This window comes from Cimex lectularius, unplaced genomic scaffold (assembly GCF_000648675.2).
Source record: "Cimex lectularius strain Harlan isolate CLEC.00 unplaced genomic scaffold, Clec_2.1 scaffold49, whole genome shotgun sequence".
Classification (NCBI taxonomy): domain Eukaryota; kingdom Metazoa; phylum Arthropoda; class Insecta; order Hemiptera; family Cimicidae; genus Cimex; species Cimex lectularius.
Genome location: NW_019392644.1, coordinates 2,015,986 through 2,042,314, shown reverse-complemented (window position 1 = coordinate 2,042,314; position 26,329 = coordinate 2,015,986). Strand labels below are relative to the sequence as shown.

General features: G+C 35.9%; 1 protein-coding gene across 3 annotated transcripts in view; it reads left to right on the top strand.

Moving 5' to 3' along the window:
* The window catches only part of LOC106666008 (glutamate receptor ionotropic, NMDA 2B), a 206,115-nt gene that overhangs the window by 142,647 nt on the left and 37,139 nt on the right, over positions 1–26,329 (top strand). For all 3 annotated transcript variants that reach the window (XM_024230407.1, XM_024230406.1, XM_024230408.1), the window contains exon 6: positions 14,360–14,507. In XM_024230407.1, the coding sequence (XP_024086175.1) occupies positions 14,360–14,507 (148 nt within the window). The remainder of the gene's footprint in view (positions 1–14,359; positions 14,508–26,329) is intronic.

The following is a 26,329-nucleotide window of genomic DNA, read 5'->3' as shown; positions in this document are numbered from 1 at the left end:
ATATATATTTATATATGTAGATAAATAGTTAAATAGATAAATAGGTAGATTGATAGATAGAGACAGGTAGGTAGATAAAGAGAGATTTTGTGTGTGTGAGAGAGACAGAGGGAGAGAGAGAAAGAGAGAGAGAGAGAGAGTGAGTGAGAGAGAGGGAGGGAGAGAGAGGGAGGGAGAAGAAAAAATTAAAAGTTCCCCGCAGACCATCAAAATTCTTAAAAATTATTTTTAAAGATTTTTTTTAAATCATCGCCTAATTGAATTTTTGATAATACACAATTGTGTAAAAAAATATTTCTTCGAAACAACGCCTAATCGCTACGACTGAAAGTGCACAAAATTCTAATGTAGTGAGGACTGAAAAACCAGGCTAAAAGGAATAAAAATAAACTACTTGTTCCAAACGGTAAACATTTCAATATTGTTTTCACTACTTAATGATTTACTTTAGTGTACGTTTTGTTTTTTTCACCATTTGACCAAACTTGATAGTTTGTTTAAATAAATTTTGCTGAAAAGGAGGAAAAACGACGTGACTGTTATAGCCAAATTATAGCGTGCATAAGCAAAAATGCACCATTGATAAAATTAGGCAATGTTGTAATATTCAACTTGGAAAAATTAAAAATAGGTATAGCACAGCAGTTCGCCATTTTCATGTGCAAAGCGGAATGAACTTCATCCCGTTTGTACAATGCAATGGTAACTAGGCATAGTAAGAAAATATAAAGTGCAATTTTATTAAGGACAAAACAACCAAATATAATAACTATACATTGACAATACTATAAAATAAAAGTATTAAGATATTAATGGCAGTGCTACACACCCACTGGAATAGTATCAAACCTATACCGGTTTGTATGGTGATTGGTGACCGTTAATCGATAATTATTCAGAAATCGTGAGATGCGGTCTGGTGTGATGTAGGTTTCAGAAAAACATTTTCTTTATCGTGCCAACGTTTCGATCTTTATTGAGATCACCTTCAGGGCCTGGGATTTATAAATATTGTTTACATTTAACAAATATATTTAGGATGTGAAAAAGTGAATTTATACAATGCAAAATATATTTTTTTATATTGGCACGATAAAGAAAATGCTTTTCTGAACCCTACATCACACCAGACCGCATCTCACGATTTCTAAATAACTTTACCGGTTTGCTAATGCAAACTTATCACCTGTTTCTGGCTACTATTATCTGGTCGAGTCGAGTCTGCATTTAAAAAATAATTTAATGACACCATTCCTAATCCCATTAAGTAATTAATTAAGGTTTTTAGTTGAAATAAAAAAGTCAGTGCACGAGCAGGAGTCGAACCCACGACCCACCACCTCGATCCACTCCGACACAAACTTCCAATCTCAACTCCACCTTTTGAATTTTCCTTCCTTTTTGCCATTTTTCAAATGTCGTGTAATCGGATTGGATTCTCGACGACAAATGAAATGGCCACGAGGGTTGAGATGGGAAGTTAGTGTCCGAGTGGATCGATAGCTCAAGTAGTAGAGCAGCGGCGTATCTAGCCGAAGATCCTGGGTTCGAATCCCGCTCGTGCCATTGTCTTTTTTATCTCAACTAATAACTTTAATAAATTGTAATATATTAATTGGTCAAGCGGACCGCGAAATTAGTGAATTTAGTAATTTAAAATGGTAACCTGCCATAATTAAACAACAACTAACAAAATCCATCGAAAACCTTTTTGAAAATTTTCCAAATCTCTTTTTCGAGTCTGCAATTGCTATGTCCTTGACAAGAATTGAATGATAGGAAGTTATACAATATGTAAACATGGTGAGCAAAAGTTTACAAAGAATAATCATCATTAATGATAAAACAAACACAGATTTCCTATAGAGTTTGTTAAGCACTAACACTATGTCAGAGAAGGCATTATTTTGATGAAAAACAGAATTAAACGCTATATAAATTACGATAAAAGTTGTTTTCAAGACTAACTTAAAATAATATGGAATACGCCTTTTTGAATAATGAGGAGCTAGATATTTTTTCTTTCATGAAAAACATTACACTTTTTTCGATAAGACACGCATTAGATAACGTGTGATAATCTATTTTGGAAATTAAATTGCTATATAAGACTCTTGTTGGTTGAATATCCATTGAAAATGCTACCTATTTTTTGTTTCAAACATTTTTTTCTTAATGAAAAAAACAAACGTGGAATGGAGCTTTCGATGTTTCTCATAAAAAGAGTAAAATGTGTGCATCGATGATTTGTAATGATTGTTATTGTGATTTGCTGATGTATATGTGTGAGTGATTGTATGTCAGGCTTGGAAGGGAAAATCAACAAGAAAAGATGAATTCGGACGTAGTACTAAAGAGGACAACCTTCAAAGAAATTTGGTTTCAGTGCCAGACTCGTTTTGGAATTTGTCCAAAATAACACACAAGCAAACCTCCGAAGGTGGAATATTGCCAAAAACGTGTCTAACAGACAAAATCAAGAAGTCGAGCACAACAGGTTTTAACGGTCGAACCTTAGGGCCATTGTTTTTTCGTAAAAAATCGTACGATTAGTTTTAATTAATCAGTGTCCTTTTTGGAATTGGATATATTTGAAAATATCAGAATTCATATGATCCCACTTGTTAGGTAGGCCACCGTGAAAGTCTAACAATTGAAAACGTATTTAAGTGCTTTGCGTGAATTACAAAGCTGTTTTAAGCTCGAAACTGTATATTGTTACAAATGAAATGGATTTAAATGAATTCTGCTTTAATGTAAAATCAACAGATTAACTTAGAGACTTTCAGTATCCTAATAATACAACAGTGTTGAAGTGGTTAAACAATTTGGGACAATGAAGTATCTCCTCATCATCGACGCTTTGCATCTCTTGAAAAATGAACAAAACAACATGGCAATTATTGGAAGGAATGAGCGCTTAAATAGATTAAACCACATCAAATTGGAAATAGCTTTCGTACAAACAATTTTTTTCTTTAGGTTTCGACATACCAATCAATGTGTGGTGATTAGTGACCGTTAATCGATGATTATTCAGAAGTCGAGAGATGCGGTCTCGTATGATGTAGGTTTCAGAAAAACATTTTCATTATCGTGTCAACGTTTCGATCTTTATTGGGATCATCTTCAGGGCCTGGGATTTATAATCATTGTTTATATTTAACAAATACACGTAGGATGTGGAAAAAGTGTATTTATACAATGCAATATATATTTTTTATATTTAATCAAAGTATTTCTACTCACTCAAAGTGTTTGTTTTCTGCGTAATTGTGCCATTCTTGCGTGTCTGTGAGAGTGCCAGCGAGATATTGCTTTATGTTTATATACGCTGGATTTTAAAGGGGTGGGGAAGGAAATCGGTATAGAAAGACATTTGAGGTGAAAAGTGCCGACGAACGGAAAAAACTTTGGCAATAATTCGGCCAGATTATCCTTTCAGTATTATAACAGACATATGTAAACTCAGTGGCAGCTATGCCAATATCATTAATCAAATTCAATCATCAATCAAAAATTTTTACATAGTCTAATTTTTCAACAATTTAGCTTTCCTTTTGATATTTATCCCCGTCTATATAATCCTGAAATGATAATCTGGCCGAACTATTACCAACGTTTTTTCCCTTCGTCGGCTCTTTTCGGCAAAGACGCCGACTCCTTATGCAAAAATGTCTTTCTATACCGACTTCCTTTCCCACCACTTTAAATTCCAGCGTATATAAACATAAAACAGCAAAATCTCACTGGCACTCTCAACGCGACACGCAAGAATGGCACAATTACGCAGAAAACAAACACTTTGAGTGAGTAGAAATACTTTGATTTTAATATAAAAAATATATATTTATTTACATTGTATAATTTCACTTTTTTCCACATCCTACATGTTTTTGTTAAATTTAAAAAATGTTTGTAAATCCTAGACCCTGAAGATGATCTCAATAAAGATCGAAACGTTGACACGATAAAGAAAATGTTTTTTAAAAGGATAGTTCCTACTCACAGTAAGTTGTTTTGCAACGATCCGGATTTCGAGCCTTTTAGCTCATCATCAGGTTGAAGGACTTCTACAATCTGATGATGAGCTAAAAGGCTCGAAATCCGGATCGTTGCAAAACAACTTACTGTGAGTAGGAACTATCCTTTTAAAAAGTATTGAACACCACACTCACTCCATCATTTATCATTTCTATTAAGAAAATGTTTTTATGAAACCTATATCATACGATACCGCATCTCACGACTTCCAAATAATCATCGTTTAACGGTCATTAATCACCACACATTGATTAGTATGTCGAAACATGAAGAAAAAAATTGTTTGTACGAAAATGTTTTTCTATAACCTACATCACACCAGACCGCATCTCAGGATTTGTGAATAATCATCGACTAACGTTCTTTAATCATCAGACATAATTTTTTATCTAAAAAAATATAATATATATAAATTTTTCTCTTCCACATGCTTCCCATTTTTCATTCATTTGTAAGTTTATTTCACTTCACTTAGAATGACGTAAAAACCATTGTTGATATAAACTCAAAGAATACCTTGGTTATTGGACAAATCCAAAGGAGTTATGCATTTTTAGGCGAAACACCGGACATCGGAGAAAAACACGCTTGGTTTTTCTATGCCAAAAAATAGATATTTTTTGGCTATAAAAAATTGTCTTTAAATGCTCTTAAGCGTGTTTAAAAGGAATTCTATCGTTTTAAATCTAATATCTTTAATACCATCCCTGCTATTAGGTTCTTATATTTGCTAAAAAAAAGAATTGATTGATTTAAAATAATCGTAAAATCCATTGATAAGAAAGACAACAGTCCATAATTAATGGCCAATAATGACGACACGTGACTAATATTTTTAAACCTAACTTCACAAAAAAATTTTTTATTAAAATCTTTGATTTAGTGGGTCTCTTCAGTCCTCTTGTGTCTTAGTTTTTCATATGGATCACTGGCAGGTCTAAGTTTTCATTTTAGTCAATAATTGGTTTTCGAGCTTTAATACAAAATGAAGGTAAAGAAATTAAACTTTAGAGAAAGTCTTTTTTGAACAAAATCATGTTTGACTGCTGGCGGAAAGTCGAAAAATGAAACGAAATTATGTTATGTTTCCAGCATAGACCATTTAAAAGGCATTTACCACTATGCGTAAGTTCCATAAGGGGATGACATGTCATTACCCACCCTGGGAGTCATGGCCCACTGTATGTGGAACCACGGCGACAACGGGTGGTATACTGTGGTTGAGACTCGAGACCCCGAAACGGCTCACCTCGTGTTCTCTTCCACGGCCCTGTTTCTCGATCCGAATTCCTTCATTCTATCCTGTGACCCCTCCTAACCCTTGGTTACAAGGGGGGTATCCGGGCACAAAATAATGGTGCAGCCCAGAAAGCACAAGCTGTCTTATATCGGCCTCAGCGTCGGCAGGGGCGGCGGGTGCCTTAGCAGAGTCACACGAGGGCCAGTGCACCAGATCCTGTCTACAAAGACGGGGGAGGGTTGTATGGCCATCTGTACCACGGGGTGACTCAACGTTTCAAAAACCAGCCCAGAGTCACATTGGGATGGACTCGTGGTGGCTTGTGGTGACGCCCCTGGCGGGAACTTAGACAGAGGCTGTCTTCTATCTGGGACCTTTCGTGAAGCTTGCGTATGGCCAATGTATTACCCCCCGTTCCTCACGGGAGACGTTGCGACCGGACGACAGCATGTAAGCGTTGAGGACGTCATGATCATGCTACAGTCCCTCGAATGCGTAAGTAAGCGATTGGAAAAGGGTAGTGATATCGGCGGTCTTTGACTCGAGTATGCTTTGCATTGTTGTGCGTATGACCGGCGTGGTACCCTTGGGGAAGCGAAGGATCGGACCACCTAGGCTAGACCTATGGCGTCCCTCGATTGCGTGCAGCAGGTGTAGGCTGAGCTCGATAAGAGACCTTTTACCGTAGACAGTGCTCATCTAGGGGGGTGGGTAGCAATCCCACTATAATCCGAAACCGCTGTCGGGGCGTTCCCGAAAGTTTCTACGCTAGAGGAGCCTCTACACTCAGAGAGATAGAGTCGCCTTCTCTATCTAGGGAGTGGGGGGACGGGCTGATGTATTTCGGCCCGTTAGCCCCTCGCGTGCGGCGTACGATTAGACGCACAATGAGGGCTCGACCATTCGGAGTGGACAAGCAGATAGCGTGGCTACTGACCCTTAGGGGCCGGGACATCACTACACCAGTGCTGCGGCGGTAACACTTTTCCGTCGTATGCAGAGGTGCGTCAGCTCTCATCTTGAGAATCAAAACGTCCGATAAAGCCGCATAGGCTAGGTGCGGACGTTAAAGATCCTCTTGTCTTGTTGACGATGAGTAATCGGGAACCCAAAAAGGGGATGGCATGGAAAGATTGTTTAATTGCCCAGATTGTGCCGATTATGTCACCACTAGGGGCAATAAACCTTATAATTTATCGCAAATCGTCCCTGTCTTGCCATACTGTATAACCTACGCGCCGTAAAAGTCGGCATTTAAAATTAACCATTCGTTTAATTTTTTTGATCTTGAGTCAAAATTTCTTTGTAAAAAAAAATCAATCCGGAAGCTATGTGCTTAACTTATTAAACCAAATTTAATAATTGTTCGCAAGACCATTCAGATTATTCTATGCACGAGAACATAGTGAAAATAATCAAAATATGGAATCAAATCAATTATGAAACGGAAATCCTCAGTAATACTTATAAGATACTTGCTACTTCTTGAAAACTAGTAGTTCAGTTAGCAAGGCACTAAAACTAATATCGTAATGTTGATATTCATTGCATAGATTGCATAGATAAAAGATTAAAAGAGGTAAACATTTATTATATTTTCAAAACTTACTCATATATCACACTCGGCGTGCTGACAAGCAACCATTTGCACGACCGAAGATTGTGATAAATAGCTATTAAAGGGCAGCAACAACTAAAATAACAAACTAAAGAACGCTGTGAGAAAGCGTTGTCAGCGTCAATAGACCGGGTCGTCCGAGAAGCTCCTGCGAGTTATAGGCACGACTGAACGATGGCCCCATGAGAATCTGAAACAAAATGAAAGGATCGTGTTTACTCGGTTGAGGATTGGCCGTACCCGTCTGACACACGGACATCTGCTTCTGGGTCAAAATCCGCGCTTGTAGGGAAAGGTTGCTCAGTTTGCCTCATCTTGGCCCCCTTCAGGGAGCGAGTAGGCATGAACCCCGACATAAAAAGGTACTCGGGCGAACAAGTCAGATGTTGGATCCGCTATTCCGCTTTTTAAGGAAAACAAAGGTGTTTCCTCACTTGTAAATAGTGTATAAAAGGTGAATATCTGTGTAAATAAGTGTATCTGTGTTGTATTTTTTTGTGTCGTGTATTTATTTGTAAGTAATTTATTTTATTTGTTTGTTATAAGTTGGTGATCTTTTTAGACTGTAGGGCTGATGGCGGAATATTGAGTACCCCATCGGCCATAACAGTAGCGCGAGGGGGCTGAAATGACTTTATCGTTGGAAAAAAAAACTAGTTACAGATAGGAAGCATTACGAGCATTTTGATCTGTATTTACAAACGTAAGAATTTCTTAGAGGCTATGAGTAAAACAAAAATATTTGTAAATTACAAGACTAAATAATTTCCATTATTTACAAAATAAAAAAAGTCTGTCATAAACTATATGCTTCTAAACAATTGTCCTTAATATTCTGTTGAGGTTGAGCAGGGACGTGAATTGATTTGTATTTATTGTGATAAGATTCTATTTGGATCCAGAGAAAAAATTCAGAACAAGAAACAAAGAGTATATAACAACGCGTTATTACGAGTAAAACAGCGAAACGAACGAGCCCAAGCAATATTCAAGTTCAACTGGTTACATATTAGTAAGTGCGGTTGAGATGGGAATTTGGTGTCCGAGTGGATCGAGGTCACGATAGCTCAAGTGGTAGAGTAGCGGCGTATCAAGCCGAAGATCGTGGGTTCGAATCCCGCTCGTGCCATTGACTTTTTATCTCAACTAAAAACCTTAATTAATTGTAAGATATTAATTGGTCAAGCGGTTTACGAAACTAGCAGATTTATTAAGAAGGTTATCAAGAAAATTCTAAATCCGCAGAGCCCAGTAATATATTTTAAATTATAAATAGGCCAGGTATCAGGAGTAAATCAGCACAAACAGACGAATCAAAGCAAGCAATACAAAGTTCAAAATAATTACGTTTTAATAAGTTAAAAATTCGCCGTGAAAACATCAAAATAATAAACCCCCAAAACCACATCGTCGACAGGCGTTATCAGGAGTAAAACACCGGAAACGAACGGACCGAAACAATTGTTATAATGTTCAAATAATTAAGTTTTATTAAGTAGTATAATGGCTATTGGAAAAACGTTTTCTGATGTGAGAGATAGATAATTAACATAACACTGTAAAATCAAAAAGTATTAAACCCGTAAGGCCCAAGTATGTTGCACGCTTATAAACAATCGTTATGACGAGTAAAACAGTGAAAACGAACGGACTCAAGAAACATTAAGAAGTTCAAACAATCAAGTATCAATAATTGTTATGAGAAGTAAAACAGGAAAAACGGACAAATCCAAGATAGCGTTAGAAAGTTCAAAAATCAAGTTTTATTAAGTATTTTAAAGTTTGTGATTTGTCGAAGTCGTAAGGAGCGGGTCAAGAATGAAATAGTTAAGAAAACAGCTTTTTCATTTTTTGCCGACGTATTCGGGTCATCTTCAGGGCATAAAGTGTGATGCTATGCTTGTGATTTTCTGTTAGGTGTTATCAAGGGTAAAACAGCGAAAACGGATAGATCCAAGCCAGCGTTAGAAAGTTCAAAAATCAATTTTTATTAAGTATTTTAAAGTTTGTTATTTGTCGAAGTCGTGAGGAGCGGGTCAAGAATGATGTAGTTAAGAAAAACAGTTTTTTTCATTTTTTGCCGACGTATTCGGGTCAACTTCAGGGCATAAAGTGTGATGTTATTCTTGTGATTTTCAGTGAGGTTTTATCAAGAGTAAAACAGAGAAAACGAACGGACTCAGGCAAATGTTAAGAAGTTCAAATAATCAAGTATCAATAAGTGTGATCAGAAGTAAAACAGGAAAAACGGACAGATCCAAGCCAGCCCATCAAACAAAATAAAACTCCAGGTTATGACTTGATAGAAAATGATATAATCAAACACAGCGAACCCATCATCCCTATTCTCACCGACCATTTCAACGAGTTCCTGCACCTAGGTTACTTCTCCAAAGTATGGAAAAAAGCAAAAATCAGGATGCTATTAAAACCCGGAAATAGATCTGGAGGAAATCCATCATCGTACAGGCCGATTTGCTGCCTCCCTGCCCTGGGAAAAATTCTTGAGAAGCTCATTTTATATAGGCTAGAGCCCATAGCTGAAGAACACATATCTGAATGTCAGTATGGTGCCCGAAAAGAGATGTCCACTGAGGATGCAATTTGCAAATTTTATGAAGATGTCAGCAACAGTGAGGAAAAATATGTGGTGGGTACCTTTTTTGATATCCAAGGGGCATTTGATGCCATAGAATAGACTCACTTATTAAATGAACTTAAAGGTATAGACTGCCCAAAAAACATTTTCACCTTAATAGCCAGCTACTTTGACAACAGAACAGCGGAAATTTCAACAAAGCACACCAAAACTATTCACAAAGTCACCAAAGGTTGCCCACAAAGATCCGTTCTGGGCCCTCTATTTTGGAACATCTTTTTCAACCATCTCCTTCAACAACTAAAAGAGACGGGCATCAAGTTTGTAGCCTTTGTTGATGACCTGGTTATAATAATAGCAGGCAATACAAGGAAAGAGGTCTTAGAAAAAACAGAAAGAGCAGCCGCATTTATAGTCAATTGGTGCCAAACAAAAAACCTAAAGGTAGCTCCTGACAAATGTGAAATACTCGTATTGAAAGGGACAATGGGCATCCCCCTTAGAGTGAAAGTAGACGGTAAAAACATCAAACCAAGCCATGAAGTCAAATACCTTGGCGTTGTTATAGGAGAGAGATTGAATTCTTTTCCACACGCTCTAAAAATCCCGGAATCCACACGCTGTACCTTTGCAAAATTAAGCAGGATAGCCAAATCAACATGGGGGCTCAGCTCAAAGCCTCAACCTCAGCCAACGATCTATAAGAGCGTATATATCCCTATAGCAACGTATGGAGCAGCATCCTGGGGAAGAAAACTGCAAGGTAAAACCAAACAGGTAATAGAACAAACCCAGCGAATTGCTTTACTGAGGACATCGAAGGGGTACAGAACGGCTTCCACTCACGCTCTCCAAGTGTTAATGATAGCAACACCTATTGACTTGGTCATAAAAGTCCATAATGCAAAGAGAGAGCTGAAGAAGGGATTGCTACCAGGACTACCCGGCTTAGAGGAACATGAAGCGAATTGGTTAAGAAATGCACCCAACAGCCAGCGCCAAACTTTTCTGAACGAATGGGTAACCGACACCTGGCAAAGCAGATGGGAAAGTAGTATCAAGGGCAGGCTTACTTATGAGTTCTTTCCCATCATTAAAGAAAGAAAAAAGCAGAGTTGGGTGCAACCAGATTTTTGGTCCACACAAATGCTTACGGGGCATGGAAACTTCGCAGTTTATCTGCACAAATTCAAGAGAGCTAATACCCCAAACTGTCTGTTATGCAATGTTCGTGAAGACGTACGACACAAGCTATTCTTCTGCCCAAGCTTTGTACAAATTCGTCAGGACCTGCGAAACAGTTTTCAGAATAAATGGCCTCCAGAATTGAAGGAACTTGTGAAAAGCGAGCAAACGTATCATGTGTTCAAACAGCTCACACAGAGCATCCTAGCGGGTAGTAAACCAAGTACCTGAAAAAAAACTTTCTAAACCACCTGTGATTAAACTGTGATATATTTAAGTGTGTAACCTTAGTACAGATAATTCCGGGCTGGTTACTTCTTTAAAAATAAGTTAACATTGTTATATAGTACCTAAAACTGTGATTGTTCTTTAGTCATTAAATTAGTATATTTATATTGTTTTGTAACTTTATATAGTTTTTATCATTTTAGTTTTGAAATTTTATGTAATGATTGTATGATATTACTGTGTGAAAAGGAGTAACCAGCAAGGGGGAGACCTATTAGATTAGGTCAATTAAAGTAGTACAGAGAGGAAAAATATATATACCCCAAACCTTCCTCGTGCCCCTCGTTTAGAGCGAGGCATAAGGAAGGCGTTAAGCTTCCATTTTCCCCCATACAAGAAAATAAGTCAGTCTAGTGGCCGAGGTCCGCCGGTATGGGGTCTCCCTCAGGTACGGCGGGAAGGTTGATGGGTAAAAAAAAAAGATCCAAGCCAGCGTTAGAAAGTTCAAAAATCAAGTTTTATTACGTATTTTAAAGTTTGTGATTTGTCGAAGTCGTAAGGAGCGGGTCAAGAATGAAGTAGTTAAGAAAACAGCTTTTTCATTTTTTGCCGACGTATTCGGGTCATCTTCAGGGCATAAAGTGTGATGTTATTCTTGTGATTTTCTGTGAGATTTTATCAACAGTAAAACAGCAAAAACGAACAGATACAACCAGCGTTATAGAGTTATATTGTTCAAACGATTTATTAAAGATAAAATATGTTAGAAAAAAGTCCCATTAAAATAAAAATGGAGTAATAAAAAGTCCCGAATTCTTCGAATGCTAATCATGCAAAGCCCAAATTTGTCGTAGACATAAAAGGCAGTTATCACGAGTAAAATAGGGAAAACAAACAAACCAAGGCAAGCAATACAAATTCAAATCATTAGGTAGTAGTTTAAAGTTATAAATTGAAAAAGTTTCTATGAAATTAAAGAAGGTATAATATAAAAACCGCCGAAAATTCAATAAAATACTAAACCCCCTGTACGAGGGGTGTTGATTACTTATATCGTCCAAAACCCAAGCGAATACGAAGTTCAAAGATTTAGTTTTATCGAGAGGTAAAAGTTTGTTGGAAAAGTATACCATGAAAGTAAACATGTAATAATAAAAACCGTAATTCATAAAAATGATGAACAAGCAAAGCCGCGATGTGTGGCAATCTGATATACACTGCCCATCAAACAACCGACTACCTGGTTTTTGCAGGAAAAAATAACAAACTTTGAAAATGCATATTTTCCCAGCCTTTTAAGTCATTTTTTAGATAATTTTACGCTGAATAAGATGATATTTTAAACGTGTGGTGATTAGTGACCGTTAATCGATAATTATTCAGAAATCGTGAGATGCGGTCTGGTGTGATGTAGGTTTCAGAAAAACATTTTCTTTATCGTGCCAACGTTTCGATCTTTATTGAGATCATCTTCATATTTAAAATATATATATTTTAAATGTTTTTCTTGCTTCAGTCATTAACCAGTAAATTCAAAAATTCGGAAACATGTTAATTTTTTTTAATGAAAACTTCAAATTGAGCTGTGGAGCCAGGAAATCGTCGTGCTTTAGAGCAATCGTTAGCAAATTTTAATAATCTTTCAATTTGTCTCCTTCCACTTTGCCCGAATTCTCAACAGTTTTCGAGTTATTCACGATTTTTGGAAAAAAAAAGTCGTATTTTGCGTTCTCGTGGAAAAAACAGATCACTCTTACTCCTGATTTTCAGGAATGCTTACTTACTGCTTTCGAACCGTCATTTTGGCAAACTTTACGCTCTACACCTTTTGCTCCAAGGATTTTTCGTAAAAAGTAGAAAAATGAAAATGTATTCGAATTTCTGAAATTTATGAAATGGCTGAAGGTAGGAAAACATTTAAAAAGCCGTCTTGTTCAGCTTAACATTTTCTACATTTTTTTAATTTATTTTATTTTTTATTTTTTTGAGGGGCAGTTTATAGATAATAAAAAAATAATTATTATAAAATGGAAATAATAATTAATAAGTAACAGATATCTAATTGAATAAATTTATATAAATGGCTTATTATACGAGCACAAAAGCGAAAACAGTCAGTCTAAAGCAAACAGGACAAATTTTAAATATTTAAGGTTTATTAAGTAGTACAAAATTTGGGAGAAACAGTTAATGATCCCTTCTGTACAGAAAATTCCAGAATAGTTAAAATAAGGTAAAAAAGAAAATACATGAAAAGTGAAAGTCGACAAATAATGAAAGTGAGAAAACAAACAAGAATTAGTAATAGAAGAAGAGGGAGAAAATTAAATTGTCACAGAAAATTAATCATGAGAATGAGGCGAAGAAATAAGTGTTCAAATCCGAAAAGCCATTTCAAAAGCCACAGTACAAATAAATCACACAATTTTTCACATAAACTTCATGTAATCGTGTATTGAGAGTAATGTAAGATTTATAGCTGTAATGTTAAAACTTTTGTCCATTTGAAGCCGAAGGAAGCAGTTCATTTAGGCATGATACGTTAATCTGCAGACTCGACTTTTTTTTTTTTTTTTTNTATATGTGTGTTCAAATTTGGGGGGGGGTTATTGTGAAAAAAGGGCCAAGGGCAACGGTGGGAATCGAACCCACGACCGCGGCGTGAGAGTCTCTCATGCTAACCAATTTACGACTCCGGGAGCATTACACCTCAATTTTTCATGGATCTGTAACCTCCCTGTTCGTGTCACATTAAGTCAAACATTTACTAAAACCTATTTATCAATTTTACATTCCACTTTTGTTTCACAAAATAAAACTGATTTTAATTTGTAAAAAAATTATATCTTTTTTGTATTTGTAAAGTAGGTAACAACTTGTTTGATCCTCTCGGCGAAGTTAGTCACGTGACGTTTGAAAAAAAATTTCGTACGCCATATTTTATTTTGTCTGATGTGGAAAGGATTTTGTACAATCGTTTTGTCTTCCCAGGCGATTAATAGTTTATTTGTGTAGGGTTTGAAGAATGTCTGGAGGTTTTTAGTAGATGGTCGAATGATTATACAATTGTCTAAATTTAGGGACAAACAGAACAAAACATGGTGCTATGCGTTTAATCTAACTTAACTTTAAACCGTTTAAAAAAGGAAAGGAAGTGAGAAGATATTAGAGAAAGGATGATGGATTCGTCCCAATTCCATTTCCAAGTCGAGAGCCTTTTTAATAATACCGCCTTAAACCTTTTTCCTTCTTTTAAAATTTTCCTGAAAGAGGGACCTGATGGTAATGAAAGGGCATCGCAAGAGTTCATAACCTTAGTTTATTTGGCAACGCCTTTTTAAACTATTAGGCAAATCTTTTTTTTTTTCATTTAGCCTTACCGTTTCTTTTCCCTTCACCCCTTAATTTGTATATTTGTTTATTTTGAAAAACATTTATGTTTTAGGGTTGATATTCCCACTGCACACCTGAACGGATCGTACTACCAATGCTGTTCCGGATTCTGTGTCGATCTTTTGGAAAAATTTGCAGAAGAGCTCGGTTTCACCTACGAGCTCGTACGTGTCGAAGATGGAAGATGGGGAACGCTGGAGGTATATTTAAAATTACATTTTTACGTTGCATTGCAATTAGTTTAAACTAAGAAAAGATTACGATTGAATTATCACAAACATAAGGAAATGGGGAATATACAATCTCTCAACAACAAGAATGTTCAAAGTTTGGAAATCCTGCGTCGAAACTTGTTGAAGAAAACGCTTGGAATTTCCGTCAAAAAATAAGCAATAATGTACAAACAAACACGCACACATATATTTTAATATAAACCTACATTGTATAAAGTTATCTTAGTGAGTTCCTCTTTGAATCTTTCCTTTAGAAATAGTAATAACGAACAGGAGAACCGAATGTCTTCCAAGCCATAAACCAAAGATAGGCGAGCATTGGTGAATAGAAATGGAGTCGTTTTCCTACCTGATAATGCGACAGTTGCTCGTATTTCGTTGGCGTGATGGGAAAAAAATTGCAGAACTTCTAGGACGTGCGGTCTGACACGACATTTGATAAGTGTCAGTGCCGCCCATTACTTCCGGTATAAAATATATGAATGTGCCTGTAGGAACGTATCAAGTCATTGCACTGGGACATAAATTAACAGACACGAAAAGCTTAAGCGGACTTTGAAGTTTCAATAACGAAGCAAACTTAAGTACTTGTGATCAAAAATTTCGACATTTGTTACTTTTCCTTAATTTTCAAACAATCTTTTTCATTATAAAAATTACTTAGAAACATAGCTTGAGTGCCACACGATTTTAACGATTGTCGGAATATCCTGTACAAAAATTAGAAATTGGTTAGGTTTTTAATTTCTCCACGACAAATTATGGCAGGTTATCATTTTAAATTACTAAAATCACTAATTTGGTGGTCTGCTTGATCAATTAATATATTACAATTAATTAAGGTTTTTAGTTGAGATAAAAAAGTCAATGGCACGAGCGGGATTCGAACACACGATCTTCGGCTAGATATGCCGCTGCTCTACCACTTGAGTTATCGTGACCTCGATCCACTCGGTCACTAACTTGCCATCTCAACCGCACCTTTTGAATTTTCTCTCCTTTTTGCCATTTTTCAAATGTCGTGTAATCTGATTGGATTCTCGACGACAAATGAAATGGCCACGGAGAGCTTTAATGAAGTATACTTCATTTTAAATCATTAAATTCACTAATTTCGTGGTCCGCTTGACCGTGGTCATTTCATTGTGCTCCATGCATCAAAATACGTGAAAAACATGATTTGAGAATTCATTAGGTACATTATCAACGCTAATTCAATGCTCACAGTTATCGGGTTTGTGGTCAAGATAAACAGCAAGTTCACTAGTTTCGTGGCCCGCTTGACCAATTAACATATTTCAATTAATTAAGGTTTTTAGTTGAGATAAAAAATTGCATTGAAAATTGGCAAAAAGGAGGGAAAATTCGAGAGGTGAGGTTGAGATGGGAAGTTAGTGCCCGAGCGGATTGAAGTCACGATAGCTCAGGTGGTAGAGCAGCGGCATATCCCGCTCGTGCCATTGACTTTTTATCTCAACTAAAAACCTTAATTGATTGTAATATTTTAAATTACGTTCAGGTTATGATTGATTTTGAGAATAACTGGTGTGACATTAGTTTTAAACACACAGTATGTTTATATATTTTTATTATGTAGATAAATAAAATTAGTTATGGATCGTAAAAAAGGAAATTACCTCCATAAGAATGTACAACTGTAAGACAATTTAAAAAAAATTAAAGTAGGTCAATTCAATATATCTTTTACAATTCAGAATCGTTTCAAGCGATTTTTAAGCCGGTTAATCTCTCTCCTCTCTCTCTCTCTCTCTCTCTCTCTCTCTCTCTCTCTCTCTCTCTCTCTCTCGGTCCGGATTTCTCTTTCGCTCCCTCTTCCCCACTCTCACTCTCGTTTTCTTTTCTATAATTTTTTCCTTTATATGGTTATGTGCCTCCAATAAACTTCACCTTTATATATTTCTCTGTTTGTGTATCTCTCTCAATTCTCTGTCTATCTGCCTATCTTTACATACCATACACATACTCCCTCTCTCACGCTCTCTTTCACTCCCTTTTTTGCTCTCTTTACTCTCACTCCTACGTGGCTTCAAGAGTCTTGAGGGGTATAAAATCAAATTGTAAAAGAAACTTACTCACTCTCCTTCTCTTTTTACTTACTCAACAGAATAATTATAAAAATTAATTTTAAAAAATTGTAAGTCTAATATAAACATTTACGAACCAAAAGATGCAATATTCATTTACATATTTTTACACTTTTCTATCAAAATTTATCAGACGAGAAGAGGATATCGTCCCACGTCTAATGTTCTCCAGCGCAAAGACATCGTGTGCCATTGGTCATTGGCTACACCGAAACTGTACAAGTACCTAGGGTTTATCATCTATGAAAACTCAACGGTAAAAATTAATAAAAATCCGCCCTCTTCAACATTACTCTCGTGAAGGACAGGGTACTTCGGTTTACAGGGAAATGAACACGCCGATAAGAAGCATTCCAGCCAGTTACAGCAAGTCACCATCAAGAGATAAAGTTAAATAGATGGATGGTTAGTGATGGTTATGTGCAATTTCTCAAATTCAATAATATTTTTTAATAATTGCACTCAAATATTTGTTTACATTTGCTTACATCAAAATTATATTTTTCAAGCAAATGCTGGGCAAAATAACTAGAAAATAAATCGTAATAAAGTAGTTTTTTTTTTTTTTTTTTTTTTTTTTTTTTTTTTTTTTTTTAAAGGAAAACAACACAAAACGGATATAGACAAATGCAGACAAAATAACATTATAAAACCGAAATTTGTTGAACATATTAAATTATTATTAACCTTCTTGATAAGATTATTAGCATGATTTGAATATGCATTCCTTGGAGGTCTTATTGCATGCAAATTTCAGCTCACGAACTTTCCATTAATTTCCATTTGAAAAATAAAGATGAAGTGTTAACACAGTGATGTCCCGTAAACGATAACTTAGACGGCTTTTCTCAACTAATTGAATTTTTTTTCAATACTTTACAGATAAGTGGATGAACTTTCAGTTTGTCTACACGTTTATGACAGATTCAAAATTAGAATTCTCTGTAAATGAAATGAGGATTCGTTTTTCCTTCCGTCTTTTTTTACTTGTCCATTTTTAAACATTATTGGATGACGATCTCGGCGTCTGGGTCGCAATGGTTTCGCCACCCCGCCCCCGAATGCATATCGATTCCACGGATGACCTCGTTTTCTCGAAACTGTTTGAACACAGTACAGAGGGCAAATTATTAACATCAAGAAAGACAAAAAGCCAACATATTTTAATTTTTGTAACCGTTTAATATTTTATGATATAAAAATTATACTATCTAATTGAGAGAAAGGCGATTTGCCATTGGAGACGAGCCAAAATTGTAAATACCTCCTCTGAGTAAATCTGAATCAGTTTAGAACTGAACAGAAACTGATCTCTTAAAGGAATATTTTTTATTTTTTGAAAAGGTGCTTAGCGAAGGTTTATCTCAGAGCCAAGGTTTATCGGGCTATTGTGCCCCTGGGAAATAGGCCTACTGGGTTTCAGACGCCTCCATTTCAAAACTTATCAATGGCCTTTCATTTATCCCTTTCCCTTTGACAATTGGCATTATTTCAGATAATTAAACTTCACGGTATTCAACTCAGCCGAAAGAAATAAATGCCTTAAAAATACTTTATTAGGGGACCGCGGTAACCGAGTGGTTAGCATGAGAGACTCTCACGCCGCGGTCGTGGGTTCGATTCCCACCGTCGCCTCTGGCCCTTTTTTCACAATAACCCCCCCCCCAAATTTGAACACACATATACGAATTGTCACATGGCTAATATGCATAGTTCATAACGCCAAAAAAAAAAAAAAAAAAACTTTATTATATTATTAGGATTCGCTGATGGGGCAAATGAACACAGATATTAAACGGTCTCGTTTATATAAAGGTGACGTAAACAAATGTATAGGTTAGCATTTTTCGATCATTAACTTACTTCTTTAGCCTTAAGAATTGACATTTTTGTAACCTGAAACAAGTCCGCATATATACCAAGCCTCGTAAAGTGCTTGACGATATAACAGGAGTTTTTGGACTATTGTTAAAAGATCTTTTTATTTTTTCAATTTCTCTATTTTTAAAATTAAATAGACAGCAGATAAGAAAGGCCGGTTCTGGGCCAGCCTCCACCTTTAAGGAGTCTATCGGTTCACATGTCCTGGTGGCGACAATCAGAATTACAACATTGAAGATTCTACTAGGTCTGTGTTAGTCCTGGTCGGTAGTTTGGATTTCGATCTATATCTTCACCTCGTAAGTTTAAGGTTAGTTACTTTTTTCATATGGTTGATAAACTATTAGCAAAGGAATGGACCAATCTGTATACGTAGCAACGATTCCGTATGTGATAGCGGTCCTACGTCGATAGTCCATTTTTATAGGCTAAAAATCAGACTAACTGATAAAAAGATAATACAAGACAAGTAGCAATGGAAACTGACAATAACTGAGTACTGTCATAGTCACCAGTACATAGTAAAGGCCTGTTCTGGGCCAGCCTCCACCTTACCCCACCTTCAACCTTCATGCGGTCTAACAGCGACCTTTGCCACCACAGCCTTACTCCGCTCTACTCATTCCACCACCACCTTACCCCACCTTCAACTTCATGAAGTGTGACGGGTTCACGCCTCACATAACGCTCTTGGTGGTACCCAATGGTACTAAGCAATGTGACTGATATGAAGCCAATATATCAAGCTCTTCAAGGACAGAAAATTAACTTTAAAGCTAAACACATGAATAATGACCAAATAAAAATTAACTCCATTACAGTTCGTGGTCCGATTGACCAATTAACATTTTTTAATTAATTAATATTTTTATGAAAGGTATTGGTCGAGATAAAAAAAAGTCAGTGTCACGAGCGGGATTCGAACCCACGATCTTCGGTTAAATACGCCGCTGAACCACTTGAGCTGTCGTGACTTCTATCCACTCAGGCACTGACTTTTTATCTCGACCAATACCTTTCATAAAAATATTAATTAATTATAATAATTAACATTGACGTACTTATAACTGAGTATAGGAGAATTACAGAACTCACGAACAGCTAAAAAAAAAGTGGAAACTTTTTGGAGAGGCATACATATCAAAATAAACAAAACCAGGCCCATAAGAGTCTTGGCCAGGAATTTACACCCATCATGCGATACAATAGATTTTGTAAGTTGCCTCTATAACGAAGGTTTTAAAATAATATCATCTGTTAATAAAATAAAAAAGTCGAAGGAAAATAGAATTGAAAAGACAACTCCGCTTCCTTTGTTCATGCTCAGTTTCATAAATACCGAAGACATTGAAAAGATCTTCGAAATACGACATATATGCCATATGAAAGTCAAAATGGAAGTCATTCAAAAACAGCAAGATGATTCCTCAGTGCAACATGTCAACAATATGGTCTTTTTTTTCTTTTCTTTTTTTTTTGGGATAACTAGGACTGAAGGAGTTCCCTCCTGAGCACTGCAGCTGAGCTGTACAGCTTATTGTACTTTATCCCTGGCTCAATTTTTTTGGAGGGAGACTCGCAACACAAGTGTGAACTTGAGCCCCCGTTGTACCAGTGTTCTTCCATCGAAGAAACTCATTTTTGAAGGGGGTTGGGACCAAATTCAGAGTCGCTGAGATCCGATCCCGCCCCTTCCATTGATGAGTGCCGTGACAATTTCTTTCAGTTGCGGCCACTGGCGTCAGGAAAGTCCAGAGGCGACGGTAGGGATCGAACCCACGACCGCGGGATCTACTAGCTGAGAGTCTGACGCCTTAACCACTCGGCCCCCTAACAATATGGTCATGCACAAAGCTATTGCCACCACACTGCAATATGCGGGAAATGTGCTGGCGAACGCCTAACATCAAAATGCTCTAAGCCGAAAGAAGAAGATCCAAAATGCCATAACTGTGCAGATGATCATCCCGCAATTTACAGAGATTCATGATTGCGAAAGTATTACACAAAAGAAAAAACCACATAAAATCAACTAATAAAAGTGATTCTCTAGTAGTCAATGCTCCTCGGCCCAGTTCAATTAAAAAAAGAGTAACCTACGCTCAAGTAGCCCGCACAGACATCCCAGAACAAACAATGTCACTGTACAATCAGCAGCACATGGTGGAAATGATGGCCAACATAACCATAAATTGGAATAGTATGATTTTTAATCGTTTAAATTTGAGGAAATTATTGCAAGGCAAGTTAAATCTTAAAATCCATTGCTTTCAATTGTAGTTTTCACGTTAAAATATTGAATTCAGCATCATATAAATTAAATTTAACCACTTGATTGGAAATAGACTAATCAGTTCAAAACATGGAAATTTGCCTCTGAGTTAGTTACACGAAGACTATGACAGTTCTCCATTTTATGTCAATTATCGTTCTTTCCATACTCATTTATCCAATAAGGCGTTATTGTCAGTTTCCAATACTACTTGTCATGTATTACCTTTTTATCTGTTATTCTGATTTTTTGCCAAGAAAAAATGGACTATCGAAGCGGGATTGCTGTATATCACATATGCTATCGTTACTACGTAAGATTGGTTCATTTCTTTGCTAATGCCTTATGAAATATCTGAAAAAAGGCACTAATAACCTGCAACTGTAGGAGGCCTTGGGAACCTTCAGGTGTACTACTTTATTTTACCTTATAACAATGGGAAAGAAAACGGATAAAGGTGAAAAGAAGCGCGAGGTTAAGAAAAAGCGTGCTGTCAGTTGCTCAAACCTTTCCCCGGAAACACAGGAGTTTTATTATTATTTTATTTGAGACCAGATATAATAAACCTGGATTCACTAGATTTACAAGCAAAGTAGTTAAATTATTTGAAACACATGTGGTGACTATAGATTCAGACTGAAGGTTTATGTAAGACGGAACAAAATTCTGAAATACTGTTGGGGGAAAAACTAATACAAGTTATTTGACCATAAAACCAATATGTCGTTCTGATTATTACATATCAAAACAATATTGTATATAAATTGATAATTGCAGTGGTATTTTTTTCTTTTCTCACATTAATTTGGCAGTATTCTCAAAAATATGATGGTACTGATTAATTCAATTTGGTTTAACATGATCCAATAAAGCTCACCATACCGGCTCGAAATATTTTTCCAATTTCCCACTTTTAATTCTGTGGAAAATAGTTTAAAGCCAATCGATAAAATTCCGTCTGAGAAGGTGTACGATTAACGTCGGACGGCCAAGATAAAAAGAATTGCTCGGGAATTTCCCGTTTATTGGTCGTTCAGTAGCTCCGGACCTGCAATAGCTCATTCCTTAAACTTTCCGGAGAAATAATTGAAGTGAGGAGTAAAAACCAACTCCTGACAGATTGGAATTTACTAACTTCCACCAGAAAGAGGAGAGACACTTATTAAAGCGAACAACCCCCAACCTTTCGGCTGAACTCGATCTTCAAAAACTCAAAATTGTAAAGATAAAAACACCGTTTAGAAGGATTTCACGCTTTCTTACTGTATTTTATCTGTGTATCCTAAATTAAAACCACATTTTTTTAATTGTAATATAATTTGTATCAAAACCTCTTGCTTATTTATATATTCGGAACCTTGTTTTCTTTTTCCGTTTTTAAGTTACTTATTTGTAACGAGTATATTTATGGACACTGTATTATGAATATTGCATCTTTCGGTTAATGAATATCATATTAGACTTACAATTTTTTTAAATAATTTTTATAACTATTCATTTGAGTAAGTAAAAAGAGAGGGACAGTGAGTAAGTTTCCTTTACAAATTTGATTTTATACCCCTCAAGACTCTTGAAGCCGCGTAGGAGTGAGAGTAAAGGGGTGAGAGCAAAAAAGGGAGTGAAAGAGAGCGTGTGAAAGCGAGTGTATGTATGGTATAGAAAGAAATCCAGATAGACAGAGAAGTGAGAGAGATACAAAGCAGAGAAAAAGTTTGAAGTTTATTGAAGGCACATAACCATATAAAGGAAAAAATTATAGAAAGGAAAAAGAGAGTAAGAGTGGGGAAGAGGGAACGAGAGAGAAAGACGGAAAGGGAGCAAGCAAGCGAGAGAGAGAGAGAGAGAGAGAGAGAGAGAGCGAGAGAGAGAGAGCGAGAGAGAGAGAGTGAGAGAGATAGAGAGAAATAAGTAGGGGACAAAAACCGAGAAATAGAGAAAGTTGAAGATTATTGAGAGGAAAGTATGAAAGAGATTGATTGATTAAAAAAACGTTTCTTTAGCCATGCACATTTAGGCCTCGCGAACCTTTTTTCCATTTAACGTGAGAGAGGGCGAGAAAGAGAGAGAGAGAGAGAGAGAGAGAGAGAGAGAGAGAGAGAGAGAGAGAGAGAGAGAGAGAGAGAGAGAGAGAGAGAGAGAGAGAGAAAATGACAGAAAGATACAGAGATAGGAAAGAAGTGACGAAGAGAGAGGTAGAGAATTTAATTAAATTGAATTGAAATGGTTTATTTATAATACTCGCAGATTTAAATATTTTCTAGAAAGAATGAAACAGAGAGTGTGAAAGAGACATATGGTGAGAAAATGACGAGATAGAGAGCGACTTCACTTGAATTAAATCGCTTTGTTTATAATACTCGCGGATTTAATTATTTGAGAGAGAGAGAGAGAGAGAGAGAGAGAGAGAGAGAGAATAAAAAGGTTAGAATTGAAATGAAAATGAGAACAACTTAGGAAAACGTGAAAAAATTAATATCAAATAGAGATGTATTGAATGAAAAACAGAAAAAATGACGGAAGAAGAAACACGAGTTATAACGAAAAATAATAGAAAACTTTACCAATAGAACGGAAAATTTTACCAACGTAGAAAGAAAAGAGATGGAAATATCAAATGTTCAGATAAATATGCGAATAAAAACCTAAAACTAAAACGTAGAGGAACGTCCGAAAGAAGGTTATAGAAAAACTTGAGATTGAGATATAACGGAGAGAACGAATACAGACATGTCAATATAAAACGTGTTCTGATAGAAAGTAGAATAAAAAAATAGAAACGTATGAGAAAGAAAAGAGGGGGATGAAGATAGAAAGACAGTTATTAGGATATAAACACGACTTAATATATAAAAACATACAGTGAATAAAACTACAAAGGCGATGTAACATGAAATTAAAATGTTTAAAGAAAGAGGAAGAGAATAGAGGATGATAAAGGCAGGCATTCACAGAAAGAATATAAAGAAAAGAATGTTAATTAAAGGGAAAAAGAGACAACGAGAGAGATAAAAATATTTAACTAAACAAAAGAGACAGAAAGAGACTGACAGTAGACAAAAACATCGCAGCGTTCAAAGAAAAATTAAGGACAAAAATTAAAAAATATTTAAATTTAATGAAAACGTGAGTGTACAGGAAGAAAAGAAATATAAAGTTAAGAACAACAACAAAACTAATTTCAAAAGTGCATTTTTTAGAACTGAATATTTAGGTACAGACTGTTAAGAGAAAATATGTACTTCTAACAAGCAAATCAGAAGAAAACGGACTATAAAAAAGTTTCAAAACATAATAAAAGGGTATTAGAAAAAATGAAAAGGAAAATTCTACAAAAAGGCAAGGTAAGGAAAAAAATATTTTCTTATATAGGTTTTGTTTATAATTATTCAAATTAGCCTTACAATTTTACGATTTGTTTTCATAGATGAAAATCAATTTTCTTATCGCATTACCATTTATCAATACTTCTGCTCTAAATCGGCCCCACTATAGTGTAGCTGGAGCATTTATTTATTTTTGTATATTTTTGGCTTTATTCAATCAATTTTGGGCATGATGCCAAAATATATAATGAACGACCCACTCCTGCCAACTTGTGCAATATACATTTCATTTAACACTTCTGAACGGCATATAAATTATGAGGAAAGGGTGGAAAAGCCATTTATGCTTCCTGTAAAATCCTTTTTATATTAAACTAATTTAAAACTGACAATACTTTTTTATTCCGATTTTCCTCTTTTGAACTTGAAAAAAAAGTGAAGGTAAATTTAAATAAATTTGCCGTTACATGTTCTTTCTTGTAATTTTGTGTAATAAATAAATTTAATGTATAAATGTTGCAAATGATTCTCAGCGTTCTTTAAAACATTAAATTTTGTCTTTAACCAGGAACACCATGAAATAATTATATAGCCCTTTATCTGGAAATTTCCAGATATGATAATAATAATATTTATACACGTGGTTAGTATCTTTTTCCTTCCTTAGTTGTATTGCACAATACATTTTGATTGTTTGTTAGTATAGTTTAAATAAATACGTTGAAAATAATAATCTGTGTGTTATAATTTTTTCCCCGTTTGTCTATATAAAGTTAGATATATTGTACTTGATTCGTATTCCAAGGAGGCGTTGGTGGCCGCAACGGTTTAGGCGCTAATCACTGTAAGGTAAAGGTCCCGGGTTCGAATCCAGGGGCCCTGCATTCGAACCCGGCATACTACAAATGTGTGGTGATTAGTGACCGTTAATGGATATTTATTTAGAAATGGTGAGATGCGGTCTGGTGTGATGTAGGTTTCAGAAAAACATTTTCTTTATCGTGCCAACGTTTCGATCTTTATTGACATCATCTTCAGGGCTCAAAGTGTTTGAGACAAACACTTTGAGCCCTGAAAATGATCTCAATAAAAATCGAAACGTTGGCACGACGAAGAAAATGTTTTTCTGAAACCTATCACACCAGATCGCATCTCACGATTTCTAAATAAATACATACAAATGTTTGTTTTTTTTTCAAAAACACCGGCACCCTGATGGTTTATATGACCTCTGCTGTTCCAAACCGTCGTAAAAAACATCATATTCCAGGATTATTGTTAAAGTAAATGTGTGCGTGGATTTAATGGTCAAGGTTGTTTAGATTCGTTGTTTACCGTTCACTGCCTTGATTCTACACCGCTGGAGCTCAAGGGCAAGTAGATGCGTTTGTAGATAACCGATTGCTATGACTTGATCGTTATGACGAGACAGCATTCTTTTTCCCTCAACGAAGCTGAAGGTCATCGTTTCTGGGTGGGCAGGTACGTCAGCCGTATAAATTGTGTATAGTAGCAGCGCATGTGTACTCCCTCTGTACGACTCAAACTGCGACAGGGTAATTGGTGGAAGATGTGTCACATAGAAATATCGACCGGAGTGATAGGATTTAAGGAAGAGGTCATAGCGATTAGTATGTCCTTTAACTTACACATAGCTTCGGCAGGCATACCCTATCAAAGGGGTATCTTTATCCAGGAATACACTAGAGCAATGCTGTTTCAGTTATAATGGAGCTACCACGCAGTTCTGTTTTGTTTTGTCGTTCTTTTAAAAAAAAATTAATGATTTTTTAGTAACAAATTCAAATTTAAATTTTTACCATGTCTCTAGGGTTTTCACTTTTGTTTAGCGATTCGGACAATAAAATATTTAAAATATCCCAAGTTGAATCGGTTTTTCCCTTGAGCTTTATGCCGCGAGTTGATTGATGGGTCCGTTTTCGGCAGGATTTATCAGCAGCCACTTGGTGGAAGAGATAGTCTAGTTTCATAAACCTTCATTTACAGAAATTTACATGCTGCATGTAATGGTTATTTTGGACCAGGACCTTTGACGGAAGATAAATTTGCTACTAGAGAAAAAGTTACATATATTTCACTCCGGTTGTTTTAAAAATCTGGGTTACAAATAATATTCTCTCTCTATTTATTAAAATATTGATTAAGGTTTAAAAAAATCACATATACCTATAGTTTTTTTAACGAGTC